The 23,381-nt window shown below is 40.7% G+C and overlaps 1 protein-coding gene across 7 annotated transcripts; it reads right to left on the reverse strand.

Annotated features, from left to right (window-relative positions):
* Positions 1 to 806: 806 nt before the first annotated feature.
* On the reverse strand, positions 807 to 23,136 carry LOC124864069 (troponin T, slow skeletal muscle-like). Of its 7 annotated transcripts, none has more exons than XM_047358689.1 (16): positions 23,035 to 23,101; positions 15,829 to 15,938; positions 15,686 to 15,736; positions 13,103 to 13,130; positions 12,993 to 13,006; positions 12,836 to 12,910; positions 12,684 to 12,701; positions 9,301 to 9,322; positions 9,159 to 9,219; positions 4,834 to 4,950; positions 4,656 to 4,733; positions 3,901 to 4,014; positions 3,702 to 3,811; positions 2,650 to 2,740; positions 1,050 to 1,090; positions 807 to 958 (listed from the first exon to the last, which is right to left on the reverse strand). In XM_047358689.1, the coding sequence occupies exons 4-16, from the start codon at positions 13,126 to 13,128 to the stop codon at positions 913 to 915; spliced, it is 813 nt and encodes a 270-aa protein (XP_047214645.1). In that variant the 5' UTR covers positions 13,129 to 13,130; positions 15,686 to 15,736; positions 15,829 to 15,938; positions 23,035 to 23,101; the 3' UTR covers positions 807 to 912. The 7 variants fall into 7 exon arrangements, with proteins under 7 accessions (XP_047214645.1, XP_047214646.1, XP_047214644.1 ...); XM_047358690.1 differs by having other exon boundaries at positions 12,836 to 12,907; positions 15,829 to 15,943; positions 23,035 to 23,096; XM_047358688.1 differs by having other exon boundaries at positions 15,829 to 15,943; positions 23,035 to 23,095.
* Between the last annotated feature and the right edge of the window lie 245 nt (positions 23,137 to 23,381).

A 23,381-nucleotide genomic window follows, 5' to 3' on the forward strand; every position in this document is an offset into this window, starting at 1 on the left:
AGTGGGTCAGTAATGGTGTGGAGTGGCATTTCTTTGGAGGGTCGCACGGCTGTCCATGTGCTCGCCAGAGGTAGCCTGACTGCCATTAGGTACCGAGATGAGATCCTCAGACTCCTTGTGAGACCGTATGCTGGTGCGGTTGGCCCTGGGTTCCTCCTAATGCAGGACAATGCTAGACCTCATGTGGCTGGAGTGTGTCAGCAGTTCCTGCAAGATGAAGACATTGAAGCTATGAACTGGCCCGCCCGTTCCCCAGACCTGAATCCGATTGAGCACATCTGGGACATCATGTCTCGCTCCATCCACCAACGTCACGTTGCACCACAGACTGTCCAGGAGTTGGTGGATGCTTTAGTCCAGGTCTGGGAGGAGATCCCTCGGGAGACCATTCACCGTCTCATCAGGAGCATGCCCAGGGGTTGTAGGGAGGTCATACAGGCACATGGAGGCCACACACAATAGTGAGCCTCATTTTAACTTGTTTTAAGGACATTACATCAAAGTTGGATCAGCCTGTAGTGTGTTTTTCCACTTTAATTTTGTGTGTGACTCCAAATCCAGGCCTCCATTGGTTAATAAATTTGATTTCCATTGATGATTTTTGTGTGATTTTGTTGTCAGCACATTCAACTTTCTACAGAACAAAGTATTCAATGATAATATTTCATTCATTCAGATCTAGGATGTGTTATTTGAGTGTTCCCTTTATAATTTTTTTTGAGCAGTGTATAATAATGTGCTGCAGTCTTTTTCCTACAGTGCAACCACAACCAGAGCTTTAACATAAGGAGCTCACAAGGACGCAATTCAAGCTTAGTGTATGTAGTTTTATTTTAGACAGTTAACATCCCTCTTCTGGCTACGATTTTCTCTGTTACATTGGTTCCATCTTTGTATTTTGTTTTCCTGGCATTACTTCCAGCGACCGCCCACCTTCCCCTTGCCATGGCTTTTTTTACTGAGGTAGAAAAAATGGACAGAAAAAGATGAGTAATGAAGAGTGCCGAGACCTGGAGAACTGAAAAATGCAACATTTTGTATCTACTCACAATTTCTGAGCATGTTGGATTCTGTTCAGCAACACAATAATCTGTGGGATGCAAAGAAAATTGTTCATAATAATGTCAGATTGTTATTAGAGTTTAATTAAAGTTGATTTAGTACAATTGTGGGGACATATGCAACCGGCAAACAGTGCCTTGCAAAAGTATCCATGACCCTTGAATCTTTACACATTTTGTCTTGTTAAAACCACAAACTTGATTAATTGTATCTACTGGTATTTAATTTTTGGGCCAACAAATAAAATAACACATATGTATGAAGTGGAAGGAAGATTATACATGGTTTTTATTTTTTTGTATGTGTGGATTTGACTAGGCCATTCTAACACATGGGTATGCTTTAATCTGGCTGTATGTTTTAATGTATGTTTGATCACCTAAAAACCAGTGAACCAGCTCTCACAGGCCTGTTAGTTCTTCTTTAAGAAGTCCTCCTGTTCTCCACTCATCACCTGTATTGACTTTACCTCTTTGAACTTGACACCTGTCCACACACTCAGTCAAACAAACTCCAACCTCTCCACTATGGAGCTGTGTAAGGACATCAGGGATAAAATAGTAGAAGCATGGAGGTGGAATCTGTCTTCCCATTACCTTAGACCAGCTTACGTGTTTGCTGTGTCCCCTACATGGCGTTTTAGACAGACTGGTCCATACAATAATAATATAAAATAAATAAATAAACTGACCTGTCTGCCATGTCCCTTGGTATTCATGATGCTGTTTCTTCACTAATGTTCTCTAACAAATCTCTGAGTCCTTTACAGACTGCTACATTTATACTGAGGTTAAATCACACACAGAGGAACTTTATTTACTAAATATGGGTTTTCTGTAAGCAATTGGTTGAATACGATTTTAATTAGGGGTTTAAAAGTAATAGGAGTTGAGCACAAATACACAGCGCACTAATCAGATATTTGTTTTAGCTTCACTATTATGTTCTAATTGATTTCCCACAATCCACCACTTTGTGCTGGTTTGTCACCTAAAATCCCAACAAAATACAAAAAAGTCTTTGGCTTTGACAATACGTGAAAAGGTTTAATGAGAATAGTTTTGAAGAGTACTTTAAGGTGGACATGCTTACCGCAGTGATCATTATCAACAGATTGTTAATCTCTCCCTTAGCATTCTTATGCTTTTAAACATGTTTTATCGCTAAAGATTGAATAGCAAAGATGCACATAACCATTTATAAATAAGTGTCATTAGTTAAAAATATTTTATTAAGCAAACATTTACTACAAATAATAATCTGGGTGTATTTTAGGAAATGTCACTGCCTAAAACGGTGTGGGTCTACATCTACTGGTCATAAGCTTTGGGCCACAGACAGCTATCTATGTACAAATAGGTGAAGTTTCAGTTGGTACTTGATCTTTCTAAACCTTTTTACATTCTATGTTTATTAAGCAGCAGCTATGCATAAATATGTTGAAGGTTTAAAATCATCAAGTGATGTCCTTTACCTTTAACACCGTTGGGTAAGTAAATGTCTTTTTCTCAATACTTGTTTAGGCTCCTGAACCCACCTTTTTATGTCATAGAAAAGTTTAAAGCAGGAACAAGTTGTAAAGCCCACCTCATATTTCTGGAGCTTCATTTGCTCAATGTAGTCGAACTTCTCGGATTCCAGCTGGTAGATCCAGTTCCACATCTCATGGGCCCGTTTCCTGGGAAATGCAGAGACAGAATTTAGAACCAAACTATACGTTGTTATTTTTATAAATATGTTTTATGTGTGTCATTGTGCGAATCTGTGCGTGTTTGTGAGTGCGACTGTGTGAATGTGGTTCTAGTGTAAAGCACTGTGAGTAGTCTTTATGACTAGAAATGTGCTATAAATTCAGTCCGTTTACCATTTACAGCACTGTAAATGTCTGAGCTTTATTTTCCTTTCCTAAAAAAATCCTCCAAAGACAGATGAAAGACTGAATTTATGGACCAAAACAAGGGAGAAATAATGAAAGCTGTTCTTCATGTATCGTCTTACTCATTAAGAATACCTGGTCTAGAAAACATCTGTTTATAAAAGTTGCAGTTCTTTTATAAATAAATCAAAGACATCACAAAATAAGCCCCAGATGTTCACAAGGAAGGATGGGGTAAGGTTCACCACTTTGTGAACAGCTGCGTCAGCAAATAGTCCAACAGTTTAAGAACAGTCTGTCAAACGACAGAACTGGCACTTCTGAGTCTTTGGTCAAAGGAGTAGTTATTTATTTGGTTTGTTGAGGATTTACTTACAAACCACCACCTGGAACTAACGCAATCATGCATCAAATTCAAAATGAGTGAAGATTTGCAGAAAACAAAGTTTATAAGTTTGAACATTAAATATTTTGTCATGTGGTGGATTGAACTGCATATAGGTTGAATGGTATTTGCAAATCATTGCATTCTGTTTTTATCTACACTTTACACAACGTTCCAACTTCACAGGAATTGAGATTATATATGAATATATACAAAACTGGGTTACAAGTGCACGCCAAGTGACATTACCATTTTTTCCGGTGCTTGTGCCACTCCCTAATGAAATGGAGCCCTGGGTGAGGAGCCTTACCTCTCTAATAAAAACCTGTCACTGGACAAAATTACTAGCTGATTACAATACAGTTGGTAGGCACTCACTTTAGACCATCCTCCTTCATATTTTCGATGCCTAGAGCCTGTCGTCTATCAGCCAGTGTCTTCCTTTTGACCTCCCTGCCTGTTAGGCGCTTGCTCTTCCTCGACTCAGCCTGCAACAGAGTTCAGTAATACAGAGTCACCCTCTGCATTATCCTCTTATCATCATCATAGCTTCAGCTATAAACAACAGGTGACTGACCTTGGCCAGGAAGCCTCCAAAGTTGGCTCCCATGCCAGACAGCACCTTCTTCTTCTTGGCGTCATCATCTGCCTTCTTTTTGGCCTCCTCTTCTTCTTTTCTGTGACGCTCCTCCTGCAAAGCATATTTATAAGGGACCAAGTGGTGATGACATGCTTACTTGGAAAATGTATTGGTGTTTTGAACCACAAAGCCCAGTGTATGTAATTATGGTTTTGTGTAATGGATCAACACTGGCAACAGATTTTCTATTTTCAGATGATGAATTGAACAAATCTCTGTGGAATGTTTATAGCTTAAGATGTTTTTGTATAACCTAACTTTGCTATAAACCTCTCCACATCTTTTCCCCAGACCTGTCTGCTCTGTTTCACCAATGTTCTCTAACAAAGCTCTTAGGTCTTTCTGAATTTACACAGAGATTAAGTGACACATAGGGGTATCAGAGTCTGTATCCATAGCCACATCACAATTTTAAGATTTTTATCGGTAGAAATTTTAGAGAACCATGTATCAGTTTCTTTCCACATAGCAGCTAAACCACTTTGTGTTGGTCAATGTATTTGGTCCCCTAAATACATTGAAGTTTTTTGTTATAATAAAAAGTGTGAAAAAGTTGTATGAATACTTTTGCAAGGCACTAATATGAAATATAAAATGTGAGTGGCAGGTAAATAGAGTTTTTTGTCGTTCTAAACAGGTATACAGATATTCTAAACAAGAGTGCAGTTGTATTAAGACATGCAGGTCTTTACCGCAATCCTATGCTGTCGGTCCTTTTCCTTCTCCGTTCTAACCCTCTGGATCTCGGCCCTCTCTGCTCGACGGTTCTCCTGTGGAAAAATATTTAGCAATGAATACCTACAGGGTCATTTGTGTCCTAAACCAATTTCTCTTGGTTTAGAGCATAGATTAATCTTAAGGTTATCTCACAATGCGCTCTTTGAGACCAATAAGTTCCTCCTCATCCTTCTTCCTCTGCTCAAAGTGAACATCAATCAGGGTGTGCAGCTCCAATAAGTCCTTTTCCATACGCTTTCTATGGATGTCCTGACAAAGTAATGAAAGGCAGACCAATCTTTCAACATGTCAACAGATATCGAAAGGTTGATAACAAAGAGAAAGACCAGGACCCACTGCTTATAATAAGTGGACAGAAAACCTTCCACTGTGCAGTTTGTACCTGATCCAAGACCAGATCTAACCAAGAAAATGGCCTGTATAAGATTGTTCAACTGAAACTAAACCAGCAGTTTTCCTTCTGTTGTTACTACATCCAGTTCCAAATTTGTATACAATGAAAACATGATGGGACTGGACTTGAGTTTTAGTTTCAAGCAATTGAAGGCCTTCTAGTATTGACAAGTTAATTATTTTCAATGTGGTTCTGTAGCAGAAATAAATTATGAACTACATAATGCTGTAATTTTGTCTAGAGACATTGGTAAATTTGCCCTTTAGAGGTTTTTGTTGTTACAACATAGACCTTTTCTGCTACAGGACCTTTTGTACTGGCTATGTATCAATTAATCGATGCCAGGGTGATGTTTCCTATCAACCTTGACAACCAATGATTTAAAGTAGTTTACTGCAGTCTACTGAGAGTTTACTGAAAATAAATTTTGACATATGACTCCAATAAAGAACATCTACCAGTACAAGGTTGCTTAGTTATGTTATAATTAGTTTGGTTTGATCAGGGGTCCTAATCATTCATATTTCTTTAGTCTACTGGACTAAAAAGAGATCAGAAACAAAATACAGAAGTTGTATGTATTTAGAAAAAAATCTACAACTAAATTAAGCTACATTTATTATTTCAGCATTCCTTATGTGAGCTTATGTTCACAATTCCTGAAAATACGTAACTGCAAGGAAATACAAACTGATACTCAATGGTTTAAGTACATGGGTTGATACAGTTTACCTATGGGTACATATTTGAAGTAAGGACAAACGGAAAAGCAAAGCAGGGGTACAAATTTGTGAAGAGGCAAATTAACCCGGTCTGTTGTCACGGTTCAAAGATAGAGGAGGGGGCCCAGTCTGTCCTGAACCCAGAGATGGTGCCATTCATTTACTGCCAGAACCAAACAAGTCCCAGTTTGTTGTATGTCATGGAAAAAAACAATCAAAATTTACACTTTAACACATCATGTAGGTCAAGTCTAAAGCATGTGCTTTGATGACAAGCTGTGATAAGGTGTCCTACATACACTCATTGGCCACTTTATTAGGTACACCTTGCTAGTACCGGGTTGGACCCCTTTTTGCCTTCAGAGCTGCCTTAATCCTTCGTGGCATAGATTCAACAATATACTGGAAACATTCGTCAGAGTTTGGTCCATATTGACATGATAGCATCACACAGATGCTGCAGATTTGTCGGCTGCACATCCATGATGTGAATCTCCCGTTCCACCACATCCCAAAGGTGCTCTATTGGATTGAGATCTGGTGACTGTGGAGGCTATTTGAGTCCAGTGAACACATTGTCATGTTCAAGAAACCAGTCTGAGATGAATTGTTCTTTATGACATGGCGCGTTATCCTGCTGGAAGTAACCATCAGAAGATGGGTACACTGTAGTCATAAAGGGATGGACATGGTCAGCAACAACAGTCAGGTAGGCTGTGGCGTTGACACGTTGCTCAATTGGTACTAAGGGGCCCAAAGTGTGCCAAGAAAATGTCCCCCACACCATTACACCACCACCACCAGCCTGAACCGTTGATACAAGGCAGGATGGATCCATGCTTTCATGTTGTTGATGCCAAATTCTGACCCTACCATCTGAATGTCGCAGCAGAAATCAAGACTCATCAGACCAGGCAATGTTTTTCCAATTTTATTGTCCAATTTTGGTGAGCCTGTGTGAATTGTAGCCTCAGTTTCCTGTTCTTAGCTGACAGGAGTGGCACCTGGTGTGGTCTTCTGCTGCTTAAGCCCATCCGCCTCAAGGTTTGACGTGTTGTGCGTTCAGAGATGCTCTTCTGCATGCCTTGGTTGTAACGAGTGGTTATTTGAGTTACTGTTGCCTTTGTATCAGCTCGAACCAGTCTGGCCATTATCCTCTGACCTCTGGCACCAACAAGGCTTTGTGCCCACAGAACTGCCGCTCACTGGATATTTTCTCTTTTTCGGACCATTTTCTGTAAACCCTAGAGATGGTAGTGTGTGAAAATCACAGTAGATCCGCAGTTTCTGAAATACTCAGACCAGCCCGTCTGGCACCAACAACCATGCCACGTTCAAAGTCACTTAAATCACCTTTCTTCTGCATTCTGATGCTCGGTTTGAACTGCAGCAGATCGTCTTGACCATGCCTACATGCTTAAAAACATTGGGTTTCTGCCATGTGATTGGCTGATAAGACATTTGCGTTATCGAGCAGTTGGACAGGTGCACCTAATAAAGTGGCAGGTGAGTGAACGTGTCCTTTCCATGTTAAAAAAGCTTCACTTTGCACTGAACTCACAAAATAACCAAGCTTTGTTTACTTGCTTCAATAATTTATTTTTATCACGACGTTAAAGACTGTAATGCTCCCATAATCCTGTGTGAAAATACTCAAAAATGTCAAAGGCAGCACCTGACTGTACAAAGTTATCCATCCATCCATCGTCTTCCGCTTATCCGGGGTCGGGTCACGGGGGCAGCAGCCAAAGCAGAGAGACCCAGACTTCCCGCTTCCCAGCCACTTGGGCCAGCTCGTCTGGGGGAATCCCAAGACATTCCCAGGCCAGCCGAGAAACATAGTCCCTCCAGCGTGTCCTGGGTCTTCCTCTGGGCCTCCTCCCAGTGGGACGTACCCGGAAAACCTCAGCAGGGAGGCATCCAGGAGGCATCCTAACCAGATGCCAGAGCCACCTCAACTGGCTCCTCTCGACATGGAGAAGCAGCGGCTCTACTCTGAGTCCCTCCCGGATGACCGAGCTTCTCACCCTATCTCTAAGGGAGAGCCCAGACACCCTGCGGAGGAAACTCATTTAGGCTGCTTGTATCCGTGATCTCGTTCTTTCGGTCATGACCCAAAGCTCATGACCATAGATGAGAGTAGGAATGTAGATCGACCGGTAAATTGAGAGCTTCTCTTTTTGACTCAGCTCTCTCTTTACCACGACAGACCGGTGCAGCGCCCGCATCACTGCTGATGCAGCACCAATCCGTCTATCATTTTTCCCTCATTCGTGAACAAGGCCCGAAGACACTTGAAGTCCTCCACTTGAGGCAGGACCTCCCCCCCCGACCCGGAGAAGGCACTCTACCCTTTTCCGGCTCAAGACCATGGCCTCGGACTTGGAGGCACTGATTCTCTTCCTGGCCGCTTCACACTCGGCTGCAAACCACTCCAGTGAGAGCTGTAGATCACGAGCTGATGAAGGCAATAGGACCACATCATCAGCAAAAAGCAGAGACGCAATCCTACGGCCACCAAAATGGATCCCCTCAACACCTTGGCTGCGCCTAGAAATTCTGTCTATAAAAGTTATGAACAGAATCGGTGACAAAGGGTAACCTTGACAGAGTCCAACCGTCACCAGAAATGAGTCCGACTTACTGCCAGCAATGCAGACCAAGCTCTGACACCGGTCGTACAGGGACCTAACAGCCTGTATCAAAGGGCATGGTACCCCATACTCCCGGAGTACCCGCCACAAGATTCCCTGAGGGACACGGTCGAACGCCTTCTCCAAGTACACAAAGCACATGTAGACTGGTTGGGCGAGCTCCCATGTACCTTCCAGGACCCTACTGAGGGTGTAGAGCTGGTCCAGTGTTCCACGGCCAGGGCGAAAACCACACTGCTCTTCCTGAATCTGAGGTTCGGCTATCCGATGGACCCTCCTCTCCAGAACCCCTGAATAGACCTTACCAGGGAGGCTTAATGACTCCCCTGTAGTTGGAACACACTCTACCGGCCTCCTTTCTGAATAGGGGGACCACCACCCCGGTTTGCCAATCCAGTGAAACTGCCCCCGATGTCAACGCGATGCTGCAGTCGTGTTAACCAACACAACCCTACAACATCCAGAGCCTTAAGGTACTCTGGGCGAATCTCATCCACCCCCGCGGCCTTACCACCGAAGAGAAACATTGTTGGTGGTGTACCTCTACCCACCATAGACGCCAGATGGTGGACCAGAATAGCCACAAAGCGAGATATGAATCTATACCTTCTCATAAACTGTAACGTCCGAAGCTGTGAACATAATGACTCTTTTATCTCTGTTTCAATCTTTGTTTACTTAACTTACATCAAAGTCCACTCTTTCACCCTCTGGAATCTTTGGAGGAGCAAGTTGGGGCACAAGTGGCCTTTGAAAGGAAAAACCTAAGTTTAGCCAAAGAAAGTTAAGAAAACCACAGAAAGACAGATATGAACACTCTGAGACATACTTAGGCTTGGGACGCTCTTCTTCTGTAGAGAAAATGCAAAAATGAACAAAATTGAGAGTTAATTCCATGGGTGTATAAAATGATTCAAGATATTGAAAATGATTATTCACATTTTGAAATGAAGAACAGTTGAGGGGCTAACAAGACACAAAATGTCATTTTGTCAAGTTACATTCAAACAAAAATCCTAAAACATACTTTTTACATTAAATCTTAAGACCCACCAATCAGAAAAAGATTTTGATCAGATATGATCTTAAATTATTATATATTGTCTGAGCAGGGGGTATTTAGGAAATGATTTATTGCACCAGATTCAGGTTAATGCACACTTATTATGAATGTCACAAAGATTTTGGATTTGTAGAAATGAATTTGAACCATTCTTTTTTCTGGATCATCTGATGATACAACAAATCTAAACTTTAAAAACAAGACATGCACAAGTTTTATCATTGTGGATCTAAGGGTCAAAATTACTAATACAGTTTAAAATATATCCATACAGTACTTTTTCCACTAACAGTTGTTTAAATGTCTTTTGGCAAGTTGCAGAGAAACAACATAACCTTTGTAGCCATCAGTTAGATTCTAGTTTATTTTACCACTGTTCATTTTTAGAAATGGGAGAGCTCACTGAAATCAGTGGAGTGCTCTGAGGGAGCTTTTTTCTTTGTTGACAACCTTTAAATCCATGTTGATGTAAAAGTCACTTCTCTGTGGACAGTGACACTACAGTGTTCCAACACAGTCAAATTAGTCCAGATGCCAAAGAGGCAGTGAAATATTCCTGTATCAGTGTCTGAAAACTGAACATAAATTTTAGCATTGTGTTGTGTCATTATATGTGGAAGCTAAGAATAATAAAATCCTGACTACTGTTCATTCATTTTCAAGGTTTATACTTTGTACTCAAACCACCAGAGTTAAAATAAAATGCAGGAAAAAATCCCAAGAAAATTTTAATTTGGAAAAGTATGTAACTTTGTAATGAAAAATGAATAGAAAAGCTGATACTGGTATTCGAGCATATGAATTTCAGTGTTTCTTAATGGTGACACACGTCAATGTAAGATGTGCAACAAAAGAAAAAAACTGTTATTATTTTCTATGGTGAGTTGAAGACTCCAGTGCCACCTGTAGTAACGAGGAATCAACTTTATTGACTGACCAACTAGTTTGAGCTTGTGGCCTTCATGAGGGTCATTACAAATCCCCAAACATTCAAATCCCCAAAGATTTTGTACTCATACTAGTAAACGGGGTTGCGGGGGCAGCAGACTTAGTAGAGATGCCAAGACTTCCCTTTCTCCAGACACCTCTTTCAGCTCCTACGGGGGAAGCAGAGACATAGTCCCTCCTTCTGGTGGGACGTGCCTGGAACACTCCTGGGGGAGGCATCCAGGAGGCATTTGACACAGATGCCTGAGCCACCACAACTGACTTCTCTCGATGTGGAGGAGCAGGGGCTCGCATGCAAGCTGCTCACCCTATCTCTAAGTGAGAGCCCGACCACCCTATGGAGGATGTTTATATTAGCCGCCTGTATCCAATCTTTTTATTTTGGTTCATGCCCATAAGCGAGTGTAGGAATGTATACTGATGGGTAAATCGAATGCTTTGCTTGGCTCAGCCCTCTCTTCACCACAACAGACTGGCACATTGTCCCTTTACTCCGGCGGCCGCACCGTTCCGTCTGTCGATCTCCTGCTCCATTCTTCCCTCATTCGTGAACAAGACCGCGAGATTCTTGAACTCCTCCACTTGAGGCATGAGCTCTTCTCCAACCTGAAGAGGACAAGCCACCCTTTTACGGTCGAGAACCATGGCCTCAGACTTGGAGGAGCTGATCTTCATCCCAGCCGCTTCACACTCGGCTGCGAACCGCCCCAGTGCACGTTGTAGGTCTTGGCGAGAGGGGCCACGTCCTCTGCAAAAAGAAGAGACAAAATTCACTGGTCCCCAAACCAGCCCCCCTCTGGCCCCTGTCTGTGCCTAGTCCATAAAAGTTATGAACAGGACTGGTGACAAGAGCGCAGCCCTGCTGGAGTCAACTTAGTGCCAGCAATGTGGACAATGCTCTGCTTGTACAGAGACTGGATGGCCCTTAATAAAGGGCCCCTGACTCCTGGAGCGACCCCTTGAGGGCACCACGATGGACATGGCGAAACCCTTTCTCCAGGACCACAAAACACATGTGGACCAGTTGGGCAAACTCCCATGAACCCTCGAGCACCCTGTAAAGCGTGTAGAGCTGGTCCAGTGTTCCACAGCCGAGACAAAAACCACACTGCTTCTTCTGAAGCTGAGGTTAAACTGTCAGTCGGATTCTCCTCTTCAACCTCAACCCAGCTTAATATATAATGGCTATGCTGTTTCTGTATTCAGAAACCTAGCAAATTCCATGAGCTTAAATATTTTAGGAAGTAAGGTCAAACATAAAGCCAGAATTAAACTGGAATGTTGTTGATGGTTACACAAAGTATGTGCTTCCTCTGCAACTTGCTAAGGAGCATTTATCCAACTATTGGGGTGGATTTATGCATATATTTAAGCCTGGGTCAAGATCCACATTATACTGAAACTCATTAAAGCTCAGTCCTCCCTGAAAAAAAAAAACAGTCCAAAAACTCATTGAAGCAACATTTATGCTGATTTTGCCTATCTGTACATTTCTGAAAAATCTGCAGTATTTTTTGTACATTTAATCAAACGAAACTTAAAGGGTGGAAGTTAAGAAGTGAGTCCTGCTGGATTTGATTATATATTTTAGATAATTATTTTAGGAAGTCTAGGAAAATTGTCTTGCACATTTATTTTGCTCTCAAATTCTTCCTGGGCATCTTGATCTGATGGCCCAGCCAAAGAAAAGCACAGTGAAGGATGCGAGGATGTTAGCAAAGCAACAAATGAAATGGCACAACAATCATTGACATAGGTAAAATGTGAGCATAAGGGTAAAGTGAGAAGAGAATAAGAATAAAGAAAAGTAGAATTGTACGAATTGGTTACAGATAACAGATAAAAATAGATAAAATTAGTGTGAAATAATGTGAGATAAAAATATCAAGAAAAACAAAGCAAAAATAAATAAGGGAGAGGCAGTTGCACAGTTTATATGACCAACTGAATATTTATTCATCAGAAGCACCAGGCTTAAATTATTCAACATTTTGGAACATTTAGGCAGATTCTCTCCTTACTCATTGCTATCTAAAAGCCCTAAGTCACACTTTATTTCCATAATGTTGCTTCACAAGATCCAAACTCTCTTTTTATCCTTTAAACTGGCACTGAAAATATTTCCTGAGGCTTTGGAGGAAAAAACATTTAAGAGATTCCTGCTGTAGTAAGTTTGTGTTGAAAGGTGAAATTCATCTTACCTTGGTACTCCTGCTGTTCTTTTGGCCAGAATCAACACAGAAACACCCAATGAGAAAGCCGGAGAAATATGTTGATAAGTTAATGCATTACACTAACTCAGTAGAAAGAAAAAGAGGATACGGAGTGTAAACCTTTCTTTTATTAAACATACCTCCTCCATCATCCTCAGCCTGTTCAGCCTCCTCTTCATCCTCTTCGGGCTCAGCCTCCTGCTCCTCCTCAACTTCTAGTCAGATACAAAGCACAAAGTTAACAGTTTTATCTGTGGTGTAAAAGAACAAGAGACATACATGTAACCTGGAACTTACCTTCTGCCTGCTCCCTGCAGAGATGTATTAAAAAAAGAGGGGGAAACATATTGAGTGACTACACTTCATAAGTTTACTGGAAAGAAGATAGATAAAGTCCTTCCACTCACCCATATTCCTCCTCAGCATCTGACATGGCTGGAATAAAAAGAGACAAATGACAATGATTTTTCCAGCTCATTGATTGGCATTTCATTTTTAGCTTATAAAGCGCATATAAAGCATATGAAACTTTGATTCCTTTCTACAATCTATTGTGTGTGAACATTACAGCCTTAGACTTCATTAACAGTCCAGCATAGGGCATCACAGAGACACACAGCACAAACAAGCAAACGTGCACAAACTCATACCTAAGGGCAGTAGGTATGTTGTGTTTTTGCACTGTGGGAGAAAGCCAGAGTACCGAGAGAGAACCCGCGCGTGCACAAGAACAAGCAAAATCCATGCTGAAAGACCCCAGGCTGGAATTCAAACCCAGAGACTTCCTGCTGCAAGGAAACCGTGCCACCAGCTGCCCCACAGTGCAGGTAAAGGAATGATTTAGTTTAAAATGGGTTATTGCAACTAGAATATATACAGTGAGTAAAGGCCCCAGACCCAGAGAATACCTCAGACATACATCAGACAGTGCCAGCAGTTATAGTGTTTGATAGGGGTCATATTTCAGGGATGCATATTGCCAGGTGGTTGCCTCATGCAACTGCTCGCCATGTTGCAAGGCATACAGTCCCTTGCAAAAGTATTCACGTCCCTTGAGCTGAATAACATTTGTCACATTACAACTACAGACTTCACTGTATTTTATAGGGATTTTTTAACACAAAGTATTGCAAAATTGTAAAAAGTGAAAGAAATTTGATGCAGCATACAGAGTTTTACATGTACTGTAGTCAAAGAAGTTCAGTTCTACTTCTATCTGACCAGCGCCAAAGAAAATGCAAATGTATCCCGCCTTTTAAAAACTACTATAATTTTACATCCTCACAATTGCGCACTATTATATCCGAAAGGTTTGAGGTCATAACGTGACAAAAATTTGAAAAAGTTAATGTGACTTTGGCAAGGCACTATATGATTTACAGCTTGCTGCATGAGGGCATGTTGTGTGGGGATGCCAACACACACACACACTAGTTACAGCATTGGCCCCCTGTTGCACAATCATAAAAACTCTGTTTAATGCATTGGCTCCTCTCGTTATGTGATCTCTTCTGCCCTGGAGTAGCATTTCTATATGTAGCAGTTCTTTGTAGATCACGTCATTTCCAAACCCGCAGCTGGCCTCAGCATTTACAGATCACATTCTCTGGGTGCTCAAACTTTTTTACATCGTTCAGGGTACAAGAGATGCTTTTGTTTTTTTCTGTTACAATTTGTTACGTTGCCAATTTGTTTCAATACTTATAGAACATCTGATTTATGGATGCACATACATTAGATACTAATGGTAAATGGGCTGAACTTGTGTAGCGCTTTATAAAGTCCCCTGAGACCCCAAGGCACTTTACACTACAATCAGTCATTCACACATTCATATACTGACAGGGATAAGCCAGTGGGGCACACTGACAGAGGTGAGGTTGCCATACACAGCCCTCCAGCCACCAAGCCCTCTGACCACCAGAGGCAGGCAATTCAGGTCAAATGTCGACGAACTCCTACCACCGGGGCCCGATACCATTCACGATGTTCCCACAAATTGTGAAATACAGTGAATAGGTGACCTTTGTTGCTCCTGAGTCATTAGTCATGGGACTAAATTCAGACTAAAAAGTTTTTTCTTTGAATTTACGTGCATATGCAGACTTTGTTAAAACACCATATCTTGCTAACTGATAAGATAACCCTTAAACAGTAAAAAGCTTTGTGAACAACTTCAATCTGGTTCATGTAATCTTACAGCATAGAAACAGTTCTGTTCAAGATCACTGATGGCAGCTGATGGAGGTTTTTCTTTCCATTTTCACTGCAACTTTTAGCATCATAGCAGATAACATTCTTCTCATCTGTTCAGTTTTCCTTTCTTATATACCAACAAATCAGTCTAATTCTTTACTCTAACAAGTTTCTGCCTGGGTTTGCCCTGCATTTTGCATTAAATCCAACCAGATTCCTTGTCCCATCTGAAGCAAACCATCCTCACAGCATGATGCTGCCAGCACCATGTTTCACTATGGGGAAGATGTCACTGGAGCAATGTGAAGTTTTAGTTTTCTGTCACACATTTTGCACATAGGCCAAAGAATTCAGTTATGACCTCATCGGACCAGGACACCTTTGGAAAATCTTTTGACTCCCTGTATCACTTGTCTTTCACTTCACAATTATGCACCGCCTTCTATTGAAATATACGGAAATTTGTGGTTGTAATTTGACAAAAATGTCAAAATGTTTAAAGAGTATTATGCCTAGAATGCAATGTCCTTCAAAATTAAGAAGCAATAGAAAGAGCAACCTCATTATAATGTATCTAACTGCACACTGCCATGTATTGTATGAAAGGACAGTAGTAACATAATACTGTCTACTGTCAGCTTAGGAACTGGAGTGAGTCATCCTCACTATATTTTACATTATCCTGTGATTAATCACTTTGAAGCGGGACACACACAGAGACGGATTTGGCTGCCACTGTCCTGACATAGAACCTCACACAGACAGACATTCCCCCAAGGTGGGGCAGCTGATACCTTACTGACAGGAGGACTTGGGAGATTGATGAGGTGTCAACAGGTGAGAATCTAACAGAGGGGTCAAACACAGAGAACATAAATGATGGTGTTTCTGTCACTTCCCTGCCCCGCCCGACCCACCCTGGTTCATCCTCTCAGACCTTCAGCTCAGCGCTGGCTCTCTGTATCCGATGCTTTTCTTTTAGACTGGTTCTCATTGCCCCGCTGTGTTTTTAGACAAGTTGTGGGGAAAACGTTCTGCTAAAAGAATCTGTACTAAAAAAAAACAAAATTATAAGATTTTCTATTAGAGTTCAGTTAAACTGATACTTGAATTAATACCTGATTCAAAGCTGGACATGATTACTGATTCACTGACAAGCAGCTAACAAACTGAGAGTATCTATAATGAGTTTGGCAATAGAAGTCAGAGGTTATTTTTACGCTACAATAAACCCAAAGATATTTTTACCTTGTAATTAGATGACTCAAAATGTCAAAAACTATGATTTTTATGGATTTCTTCCATAAAAATTAAAAATGAATGAATTAAATAATGACTATTCATTTAAGCTGAGGTTGCCATGTCCACTCTCTACTCATTTGGTTGTTGTGTTCAGGCAGAACTTAAAGCAGCCAAAACCAAAGGTCAGATTAAGCTTTACTGACAGCTCTGCTCTGGCTTTCCACCGTTGGCTGCTGTGCCAACTGTGATACGTGATTAAATAGCCTGGCATAACACTGCTTTCAGCAGCACATCAGTTAGTCTCAAATACCCCATGTGCTGCTACTGATCTGTTATCAGTTTTTGAGAGTACAAAGGAATGGAGGTCTGTAAAATAATCAGCTGCAGCTTCCACAAAGTTGAAATTTGTTTGTTGTAACTCATTGGTTATGCTGATGACAAACAAGTATGTTTTACAGATTTAAGAGCCAAACTTATTTGCTTCAAAATTCAGGCAAAACTGAAATCATTGTCTTCGAAGCAGAACTCCTTGGTAACAAACTATCTAGAAAATTATGGTGTAACTTTGGTCTTTAGGACCAATTTAAGGACCTTTACAGTTGTTTTTGTCTTGGGCCAAAACCTCCATAGAAAGTACTTTTCTGTCCTCTAAACTCCTAGCTGCTTGGGACAGATGGCCACCCATTCTGAGCCTGGTTCTGCTGAAAGTGTCCCTCTGTCAGTAAGTGGTTGTTCTTCTTTATTGTCGCCTCATGCTTGTTCTTAATGATGTATCCAAGCGAATATTTGAGATGTTCTGCTGGATTCCTTAAATATTCCTACCACTAACTGCCATCGAAGGGTCAAGTGGATGCAATTGTATTGTACCTGGAATAAACTGAAAGTGCATTGGATTAACAATAAAAACTGACAGCATTGTGATTGAACTGGTTTGAATGAATGAAACTGGATATAAATTAGACCTGTTTGTTTTTAATGTACACTACCTTGTGGTGGCTAAAAAAATGTGTTCATCAGTTTTTAGAAAACTTTGAACCCAACATATGGAAACACAATAGCTTCTAATTTCTTAAACAAAACCAAAGCCACAGGGGGGGAAAGCAACTATGTATGTGAAATGGCTTGTTTGCAATGGTTCCCCGCAGAAAACCTCTTTTCTCAAAAAATAATACGGGAGCTCGAAACAAGTTTTCAAAGTTTCATGTGAATCACCCACAAGGAACAAGATATTCTTCCTTTTTACACGACACTAAAGTAGCCTTGTTTAGTTATAGTGCACAGCGTCACATTTGAGGAAAACCAAACTGCATTTCAACACAAACACCTCATACAAACTATCAAGCATGGTGGTGGGAGAGCGATGATTTGGGATTGTTTTGCATCCACTGGTCCTGGGCACCTCACAGTCATTGATTCAACCATGAACTGTATGCCTAAGAATTCCAGTGTTAAATGTGGACCATAAAATAATATTATATTTAATAGGACAATGAATTAACACACAGCTGTAAATCTACAACAAAATGATCAAAATAAAAGAATTAAGGTGTTCCAATGACCCAGTCAAAGTTCAGACCTCAAATTGATTGAAATTATATTGTGGGACCTGAAGAAACATTCATAGAAATGAATGCCATTAAAAGAAAACTGATCAGGGAGATCAGTGATAAAGTTGTGGAGAGGTTTAAAGAGGGATTAGGGTATAAAACAATATCCAAAGCTTTGATCATCTCAGTTCAATCCATCATCTAAAAATGGAATAAATAAGGCAGAACATGGCTGTCCAACCTAATTGGATGGGCATACCGAGCATTAATCAGAGAAGCAGCCAAAAGGCCCAGAGACTCTGAAGGGAGGTGGGAGGTCTTGTTGACAGGACAACTGTTAATTGTACAATTACCAATTCTTGCCTTTATGGAAAAGCTGAAAGAAGAAAGCCATGAAAAGTATAGTTTACAAATTGCCTTCAGCCATGTTGGGAACACAACAAACATTTGGAAGAATGTAGTATGGCCACATGAGACCGACCATTTTTAGCCTTCATGCAGCCTACTGTGTGGTAGGAAAATGAACACTGCAAATCACACAGAAAACATAATCCCCAGTCTTAAATGTGATGGCAGCATGATACTGGCAAAGCCTTTCTTTATAAGGGACAGAGAACAAATACTTTAGCTAGACTCTCTTGAATCTATGAATAAAGGCGTCAAGAGTGGGAGGAGGGAGATTGTGAAAAAAAGGCTGGAAAGATGAATGAGAGGTGCACATTTCAACACCTCTGTTGAAACAATTGGAAGCTGCCTATTTGGAGCCAAACTGGGTAAGGGATAAGGGATGAAAAAAACAGGGGATTTGGGGATAGCGTCATGTTCCAGTGGGAGACAGGCTGCCTTAGTGGTCAAGGACAAAGGTTTGTGTGGGTATAAATGTCCAACAGCAGGCACCACTATAGCCCTAGCTGGCTGTTAAAAGAGAAACCACCATCAGGCTCTAGAAAAGGGAAAAAAAAACTGTGGGGAAATTTGATAATAAGCATTATATTTTAAAGTAATAAAAACAAAAGTTTTTAGTTAGTTTAAAGCTGTGGACTGCAGCCAGTTCCCTAGTGGGGATGTCAGCTAATGTTCAGCTGTCACTGAGAGGAGGAGCTGTGTGCCAGCTGGAGGAAAGAAACACAACACTGTTGGAGGGGATGCCCATCGAAGTTTAAATGTTTTTAAATTTAGAATGTGATTAATTAATACGTGGCCAGTCTGAGAGTGAATGAGTGTGAACAAGGAGAAAATTTGCTGCTCGTTCTTTTTTTCCACCACTGATGCAGATCATCACCTGTAGAATTTATTTGCTCACTTTTTTAATTATCTGATTCTTCTGGATTTAGTTATGCGTCATAAAGATTGTCCTTGGGGGATGAAAGAATAAAATTATGAATTTCCAAACTTTTCATGAGGAATAGAAATATAAATTGCCCAACCTGTACTAAAGCACTGATTATTTGTGACCTTTTGCACTGACAGAAATTTGTACCAAGTCAATACAGGTCCTTCTCAAAAAATTTGCATATTGTGATAAAGTTCATTATTTTCCATAATGTCATGATGAAAATTTAACATTCATATATTTTAGATTCATTGCACACTAACTGAAATATTTCAGGTCTTTTATTGTCTTAATACGGATGATTTTGGCATACAGCTCATGAAAACCCAAAATTCCTATCTCACAAAATTAGCATATTTTATCCGACCAATAAAAGAAAAGTGTTTTTAATACAAAAAACGTCAACCTTCAAATAATCATGTACAGTTATGCACTCAATACTTGGTCGGGAATCCTTTTGCAGAAATGACTGCTTCAATGCGGCATGGAGGCAATCAGCCTGTGGCACTGCTGAGGTCTTAAGGAGGCCCAGGATGCTTCGATAGCGGCCTTTAGCTCATCCAGAGTGTTGGGTCTTGAGTCTCTCAACGTTCTCTTCACAATATTCCACAGATTCTCTATGGGGTTCAGGTCAGGAGAGTTGGCAGGCCAATTGAGCACAGTGATACCATGGTCAGTCAACCATTTACCAGTGGTTTTGGCACTGTGAGCAGGTGCCAGGTCGTGCTGAAAAATGAAATCTTCATCTCCATAAAGCTTTTCAGCAGATGGAAGCATGAAGTGCTCCAAAATCTCCTGATAGCTAGCTGCATTGACCCTGCCCTTGATAAAACACAGTGGACCAACACCAGCAGCTGACACGGCACCCCAGACCATCACTGACTGTGGGTACTTGACACTGGACTTCTGGCATTTCCTTCTCCCCAGTCTTCCTCCAGACTCTGGCACCTTGATTTCCGAATGACATGCAAAATTTGCTTTCATCCGAAAAAAGTACTTTGGACCACTGAGCAACAGTCCAGTGCTGCTTCTCTGTAGCCCAGGTCAGGCGCTTCTCCCGCTGTTTCTGGTTCAATAGTGGCTTGACCTGGGGAATGCGGCACCTGTAGCCCATTTCCTGCACACGCCTGTGCACGGTGGCTCTGGATGTTTCTACTCCAGACTCAGTCCACTGCTTCCGCAGGTCCCCCAAGGTCTGGAATCGGCCCTTCTCCACAATCTTCCTCAGGGTCCGGTCACCTCTTCTCGTTGTGCAGCGTTTTCTGCCACACTTTTTCCTTCCCACAGACTTCTCACTGAGGTGCCTTGATACAGCACTCTGGGAACAGCCTATTCGTTCAGAAATGTCTTTCTGTGTCTTACCCTCTTGCTTGAGGGTGTCAATAGTGGCCTTCTGGACAGCAGTCAGGTCGGCAGTCTTACCCATGATTGGGGTTTTGAGTGATGAACCAGGCTGGGAGTTTTAAAGGCCTCAGGAATCTTTTGCAGGTGTTTAGAGTTAACTTGTTGATTCAGATGATTAGGTTCATAGCTCGTTTAGAGACCCTTTTAATTATATGCTAATTTTGTGAGATAGGACTTTTGGGTTTTCATGAGCTGTATGCCAAAATCATCCGTATTAAGACAATAAAAGACTTGAAATATTTCAGTTAGTGTGCAATGAATCTAAAATATATTAATGTTAAATTTTCATCATGACATTATGGAAAATAATGAACTTTATCACAATATGCTAATATTTTGAGAAGGACCTGTAATAAGGTTTCTTGGGGATGTTTGTCTTTATTATGGTTGTGGTCTGTGTTCTTATTATTCTCTTTTCAAACACTTTACCAGACATTTTAAGCTTATCTTAATGGTTTTAACTTTCATGTTTCTTTTAACCTGTGCCAATTTTCTTCAGAGGATTCTGCTCCTGGATTCTAAATTCTTGTACGTTCCACAAACCGATCTGATTACTAAAGGCACTGCACAGTAGTCAATTAATTATTCCTCCATACATAAAAAAATATCAGTTTACATATCTCACTAAATCAAACAATATTTTAAATAAAGATTTTGAGCAACAGTTAAATCTTATAGACTCCTACAGCTGTAACTAAGGAAAGACAGTTCTACACAGTGTGCATCGAAATAAAAGGATTATGCCTTGACTCTGACTACTTTGGATTAGTAAAATACACAAAAACATTTTATTTCCAACACATACTGTCCTTATTATGTATTATAACAATGTTAGATGCAGTCAGTAAGTCATTTTCTACCACTTCTTTCATAGTGGATTGTGGGGAAACTGGTGCCTATCTCCAGCAGTCTATGAGCGGAAAGCAGGGTACACCCTGGACAGGTCATCAGTCCATTGCAGGGCAACACAGACACACACAGGACAAACAACCATGCACACACTCAGTCTACTAAATCAGAGGGTTCCATACCAATCTAAATGCTTTTTAACCTTCACAATGACATTCACAGTGAAAGAGAGAATCTATTGGGTGCCTTAGATTCTGGTCTGTCTGCATCAAGTACCTAGAGCTTTTCATAAATATCTGAAGCTGTCTCCAGGAGAGCTGTGCACAAAGATGCTGACAAGTTAGTGATACATTTCCTGATGTTCAAACCAAAGTGCTTTGAAGTTAACAAAGCCAAATAATTATTTGTTGTTCATTGTGTCTTTACCCAACTCAATAGAACTGCACTGAAATTCTGGGGGAAATGATCAATGACTCATATCAAAACAGAGTAAACATGCTAACATTAGCCTAGCGCTAAAGCAAAATGCTTTATATGAAAACATTGTCAGTGGGAGAAAGGTGTGTTTTTTGGAGACTGTAGCTGAGTTGTCGAGTTAGATAAGTCTTTAGAAACAAATGATAATGCTTTCTAGATTTCAGGTGACAGGTTTGCCAGAACATTGTAGCTGTTTAGTTAACTGATGTCGGAGTAGCACATTTACTGTTTTTCCACCCAAGGAACTTTTGTTCTTGAACTGTTTTGCTTCTCGTGCCTTCGAACTTTGGTTTTTTGCTGAGTACCGAGGGGCATTTCCAGCAGTTTTGGGAACATGAGTCATCAACAGAGGGCATTACATTCATGATGACTGTAGCGAGACAGTGGAGCTTGCTGAGCTGTGCAAAATGTTTCTTTTAACGCAAAAACAGCATCCATAAACTATAGTTAATACATAAAACGAGATGGTGACACCATGCAAAAACTCTGGTATGTACGATGTTTTCATTTGCATATGTTCAGCTTCTGCAAGTGTTAATGGAAATGGGTAGTTATTTAACGGGTTTAGTGTGTTTTCGCAAACATATAAATATTGTTTATATGGTACATTATTCATCTTCGCTCCCATACTTGTTGATTCTATTGTTTGCAAATTCGAGTTGAACCAAAGTCCGTACTCTGGAAACTCCGTTTCAGCTGGAAGAAACCTCTTTTGTCAACAAAAAATAGATAGAGACTGCAGCATACTAATTAAACCTATTCTGTTAGTGCGTTGCACATACATGACATTGATTTATGTGAAACACAAATTCACTCTTGATAGGTATTGGGTGCAAAAACATACTGATCAGGACATACAGAGTTTAATATTACCTCTGTTGGTGTGTTGTTTTGTTTGTATGTGTTGTTTTCCCATGACTAGGCAGTTTCTTTCTTTAAAAGCTAAAATACATTACCACCACTTCCTTTTTTGCAATGCCTATTGTTGCATTAGGTTTTATGTTTTTGTCTTGTGGCAAAAACGTTTTTTAGAAATTATTCATCAGCACACATTCTTAGGTTTAATGGAGTCAAACAAAATGACAGCTGAATAGCCTCAGATTTTCAAACAAAATATATAGTTTTATAGCGTAGAGAAACAGTGTACTAAGAACTAAAACTCACTGAATAAAAATACAACAGGGTGCAGCGATGGCAATGCTTTAGTAAAGTGAATAGAAACCATATCAGTCACCTTCAATTTAGCTGTATTTCATCACAAAAGTGATGAGATATGATAAGATGGACATACCTGTATGAAAGGGTGATAGCAGCACACACAGGAGACACACAGATGGACAGGGACACACAGTACATCCAAAGCACAAAGACTGACAGATTTTATACCAAGGGGTGGACCGGCATTATGAGTGTGTATATATATAACTGACTGAATAACAATGTGTGCATGCATGCAGTGGAATTACTGTGGGTCTGAGCATACAATACAAGAATAACTGTGAGTCTTGCACATATGTGAAGATGTATGTGTGTGTGTGTGTGGTCAGGGCTGGGGTCCGTGGGCGGATTAAGCCGAGGCAGAAAGATGAGCACCTCTGAGGATTAGGGAGAACACAGGGATGACATCACTAGACAAAT

This window comes from Girardinichthys multiradiatus, chromosome Y, assembly GCF_021462225.1.
Source record: "Girardinichthys multiradiatus isolate DD_20200921_A chromosome Y, DD_fGirMul_XY1, whole genome shotgun sequence".
Lineage (NCBI taxonomy): Eukaryota > Metazoa > Chordata > Actinopteri > Cyprinodontiformes > Goodeidae > Girardinichthys > Girardinichthys multiradiatus.

Excerpts from the sequence above, each read along its gene's own strand:
- LOC124864069 (XM_047358686.1), bottom strand. The coding sequence starts at position 13,128 with ATGTCAGATGCTGAGGAGGAATATGG. Across the intron at positions 3,812-3,900 it reads TTGGAGGCTTCCTGGCCAAG|GCTGAGTCGAGGAAGAGCAA; the intron begins GTCAGTCACCTG and ends ACTCTGTTGCAG. Across the intron at positions 1,091-2,649 it reads TGAAGCTCCAGAAATATGAG|ATTATTGTGTTGCTGAACAG; the intron begins GTGGGCTTTACA and ends TGCATCCCACAG.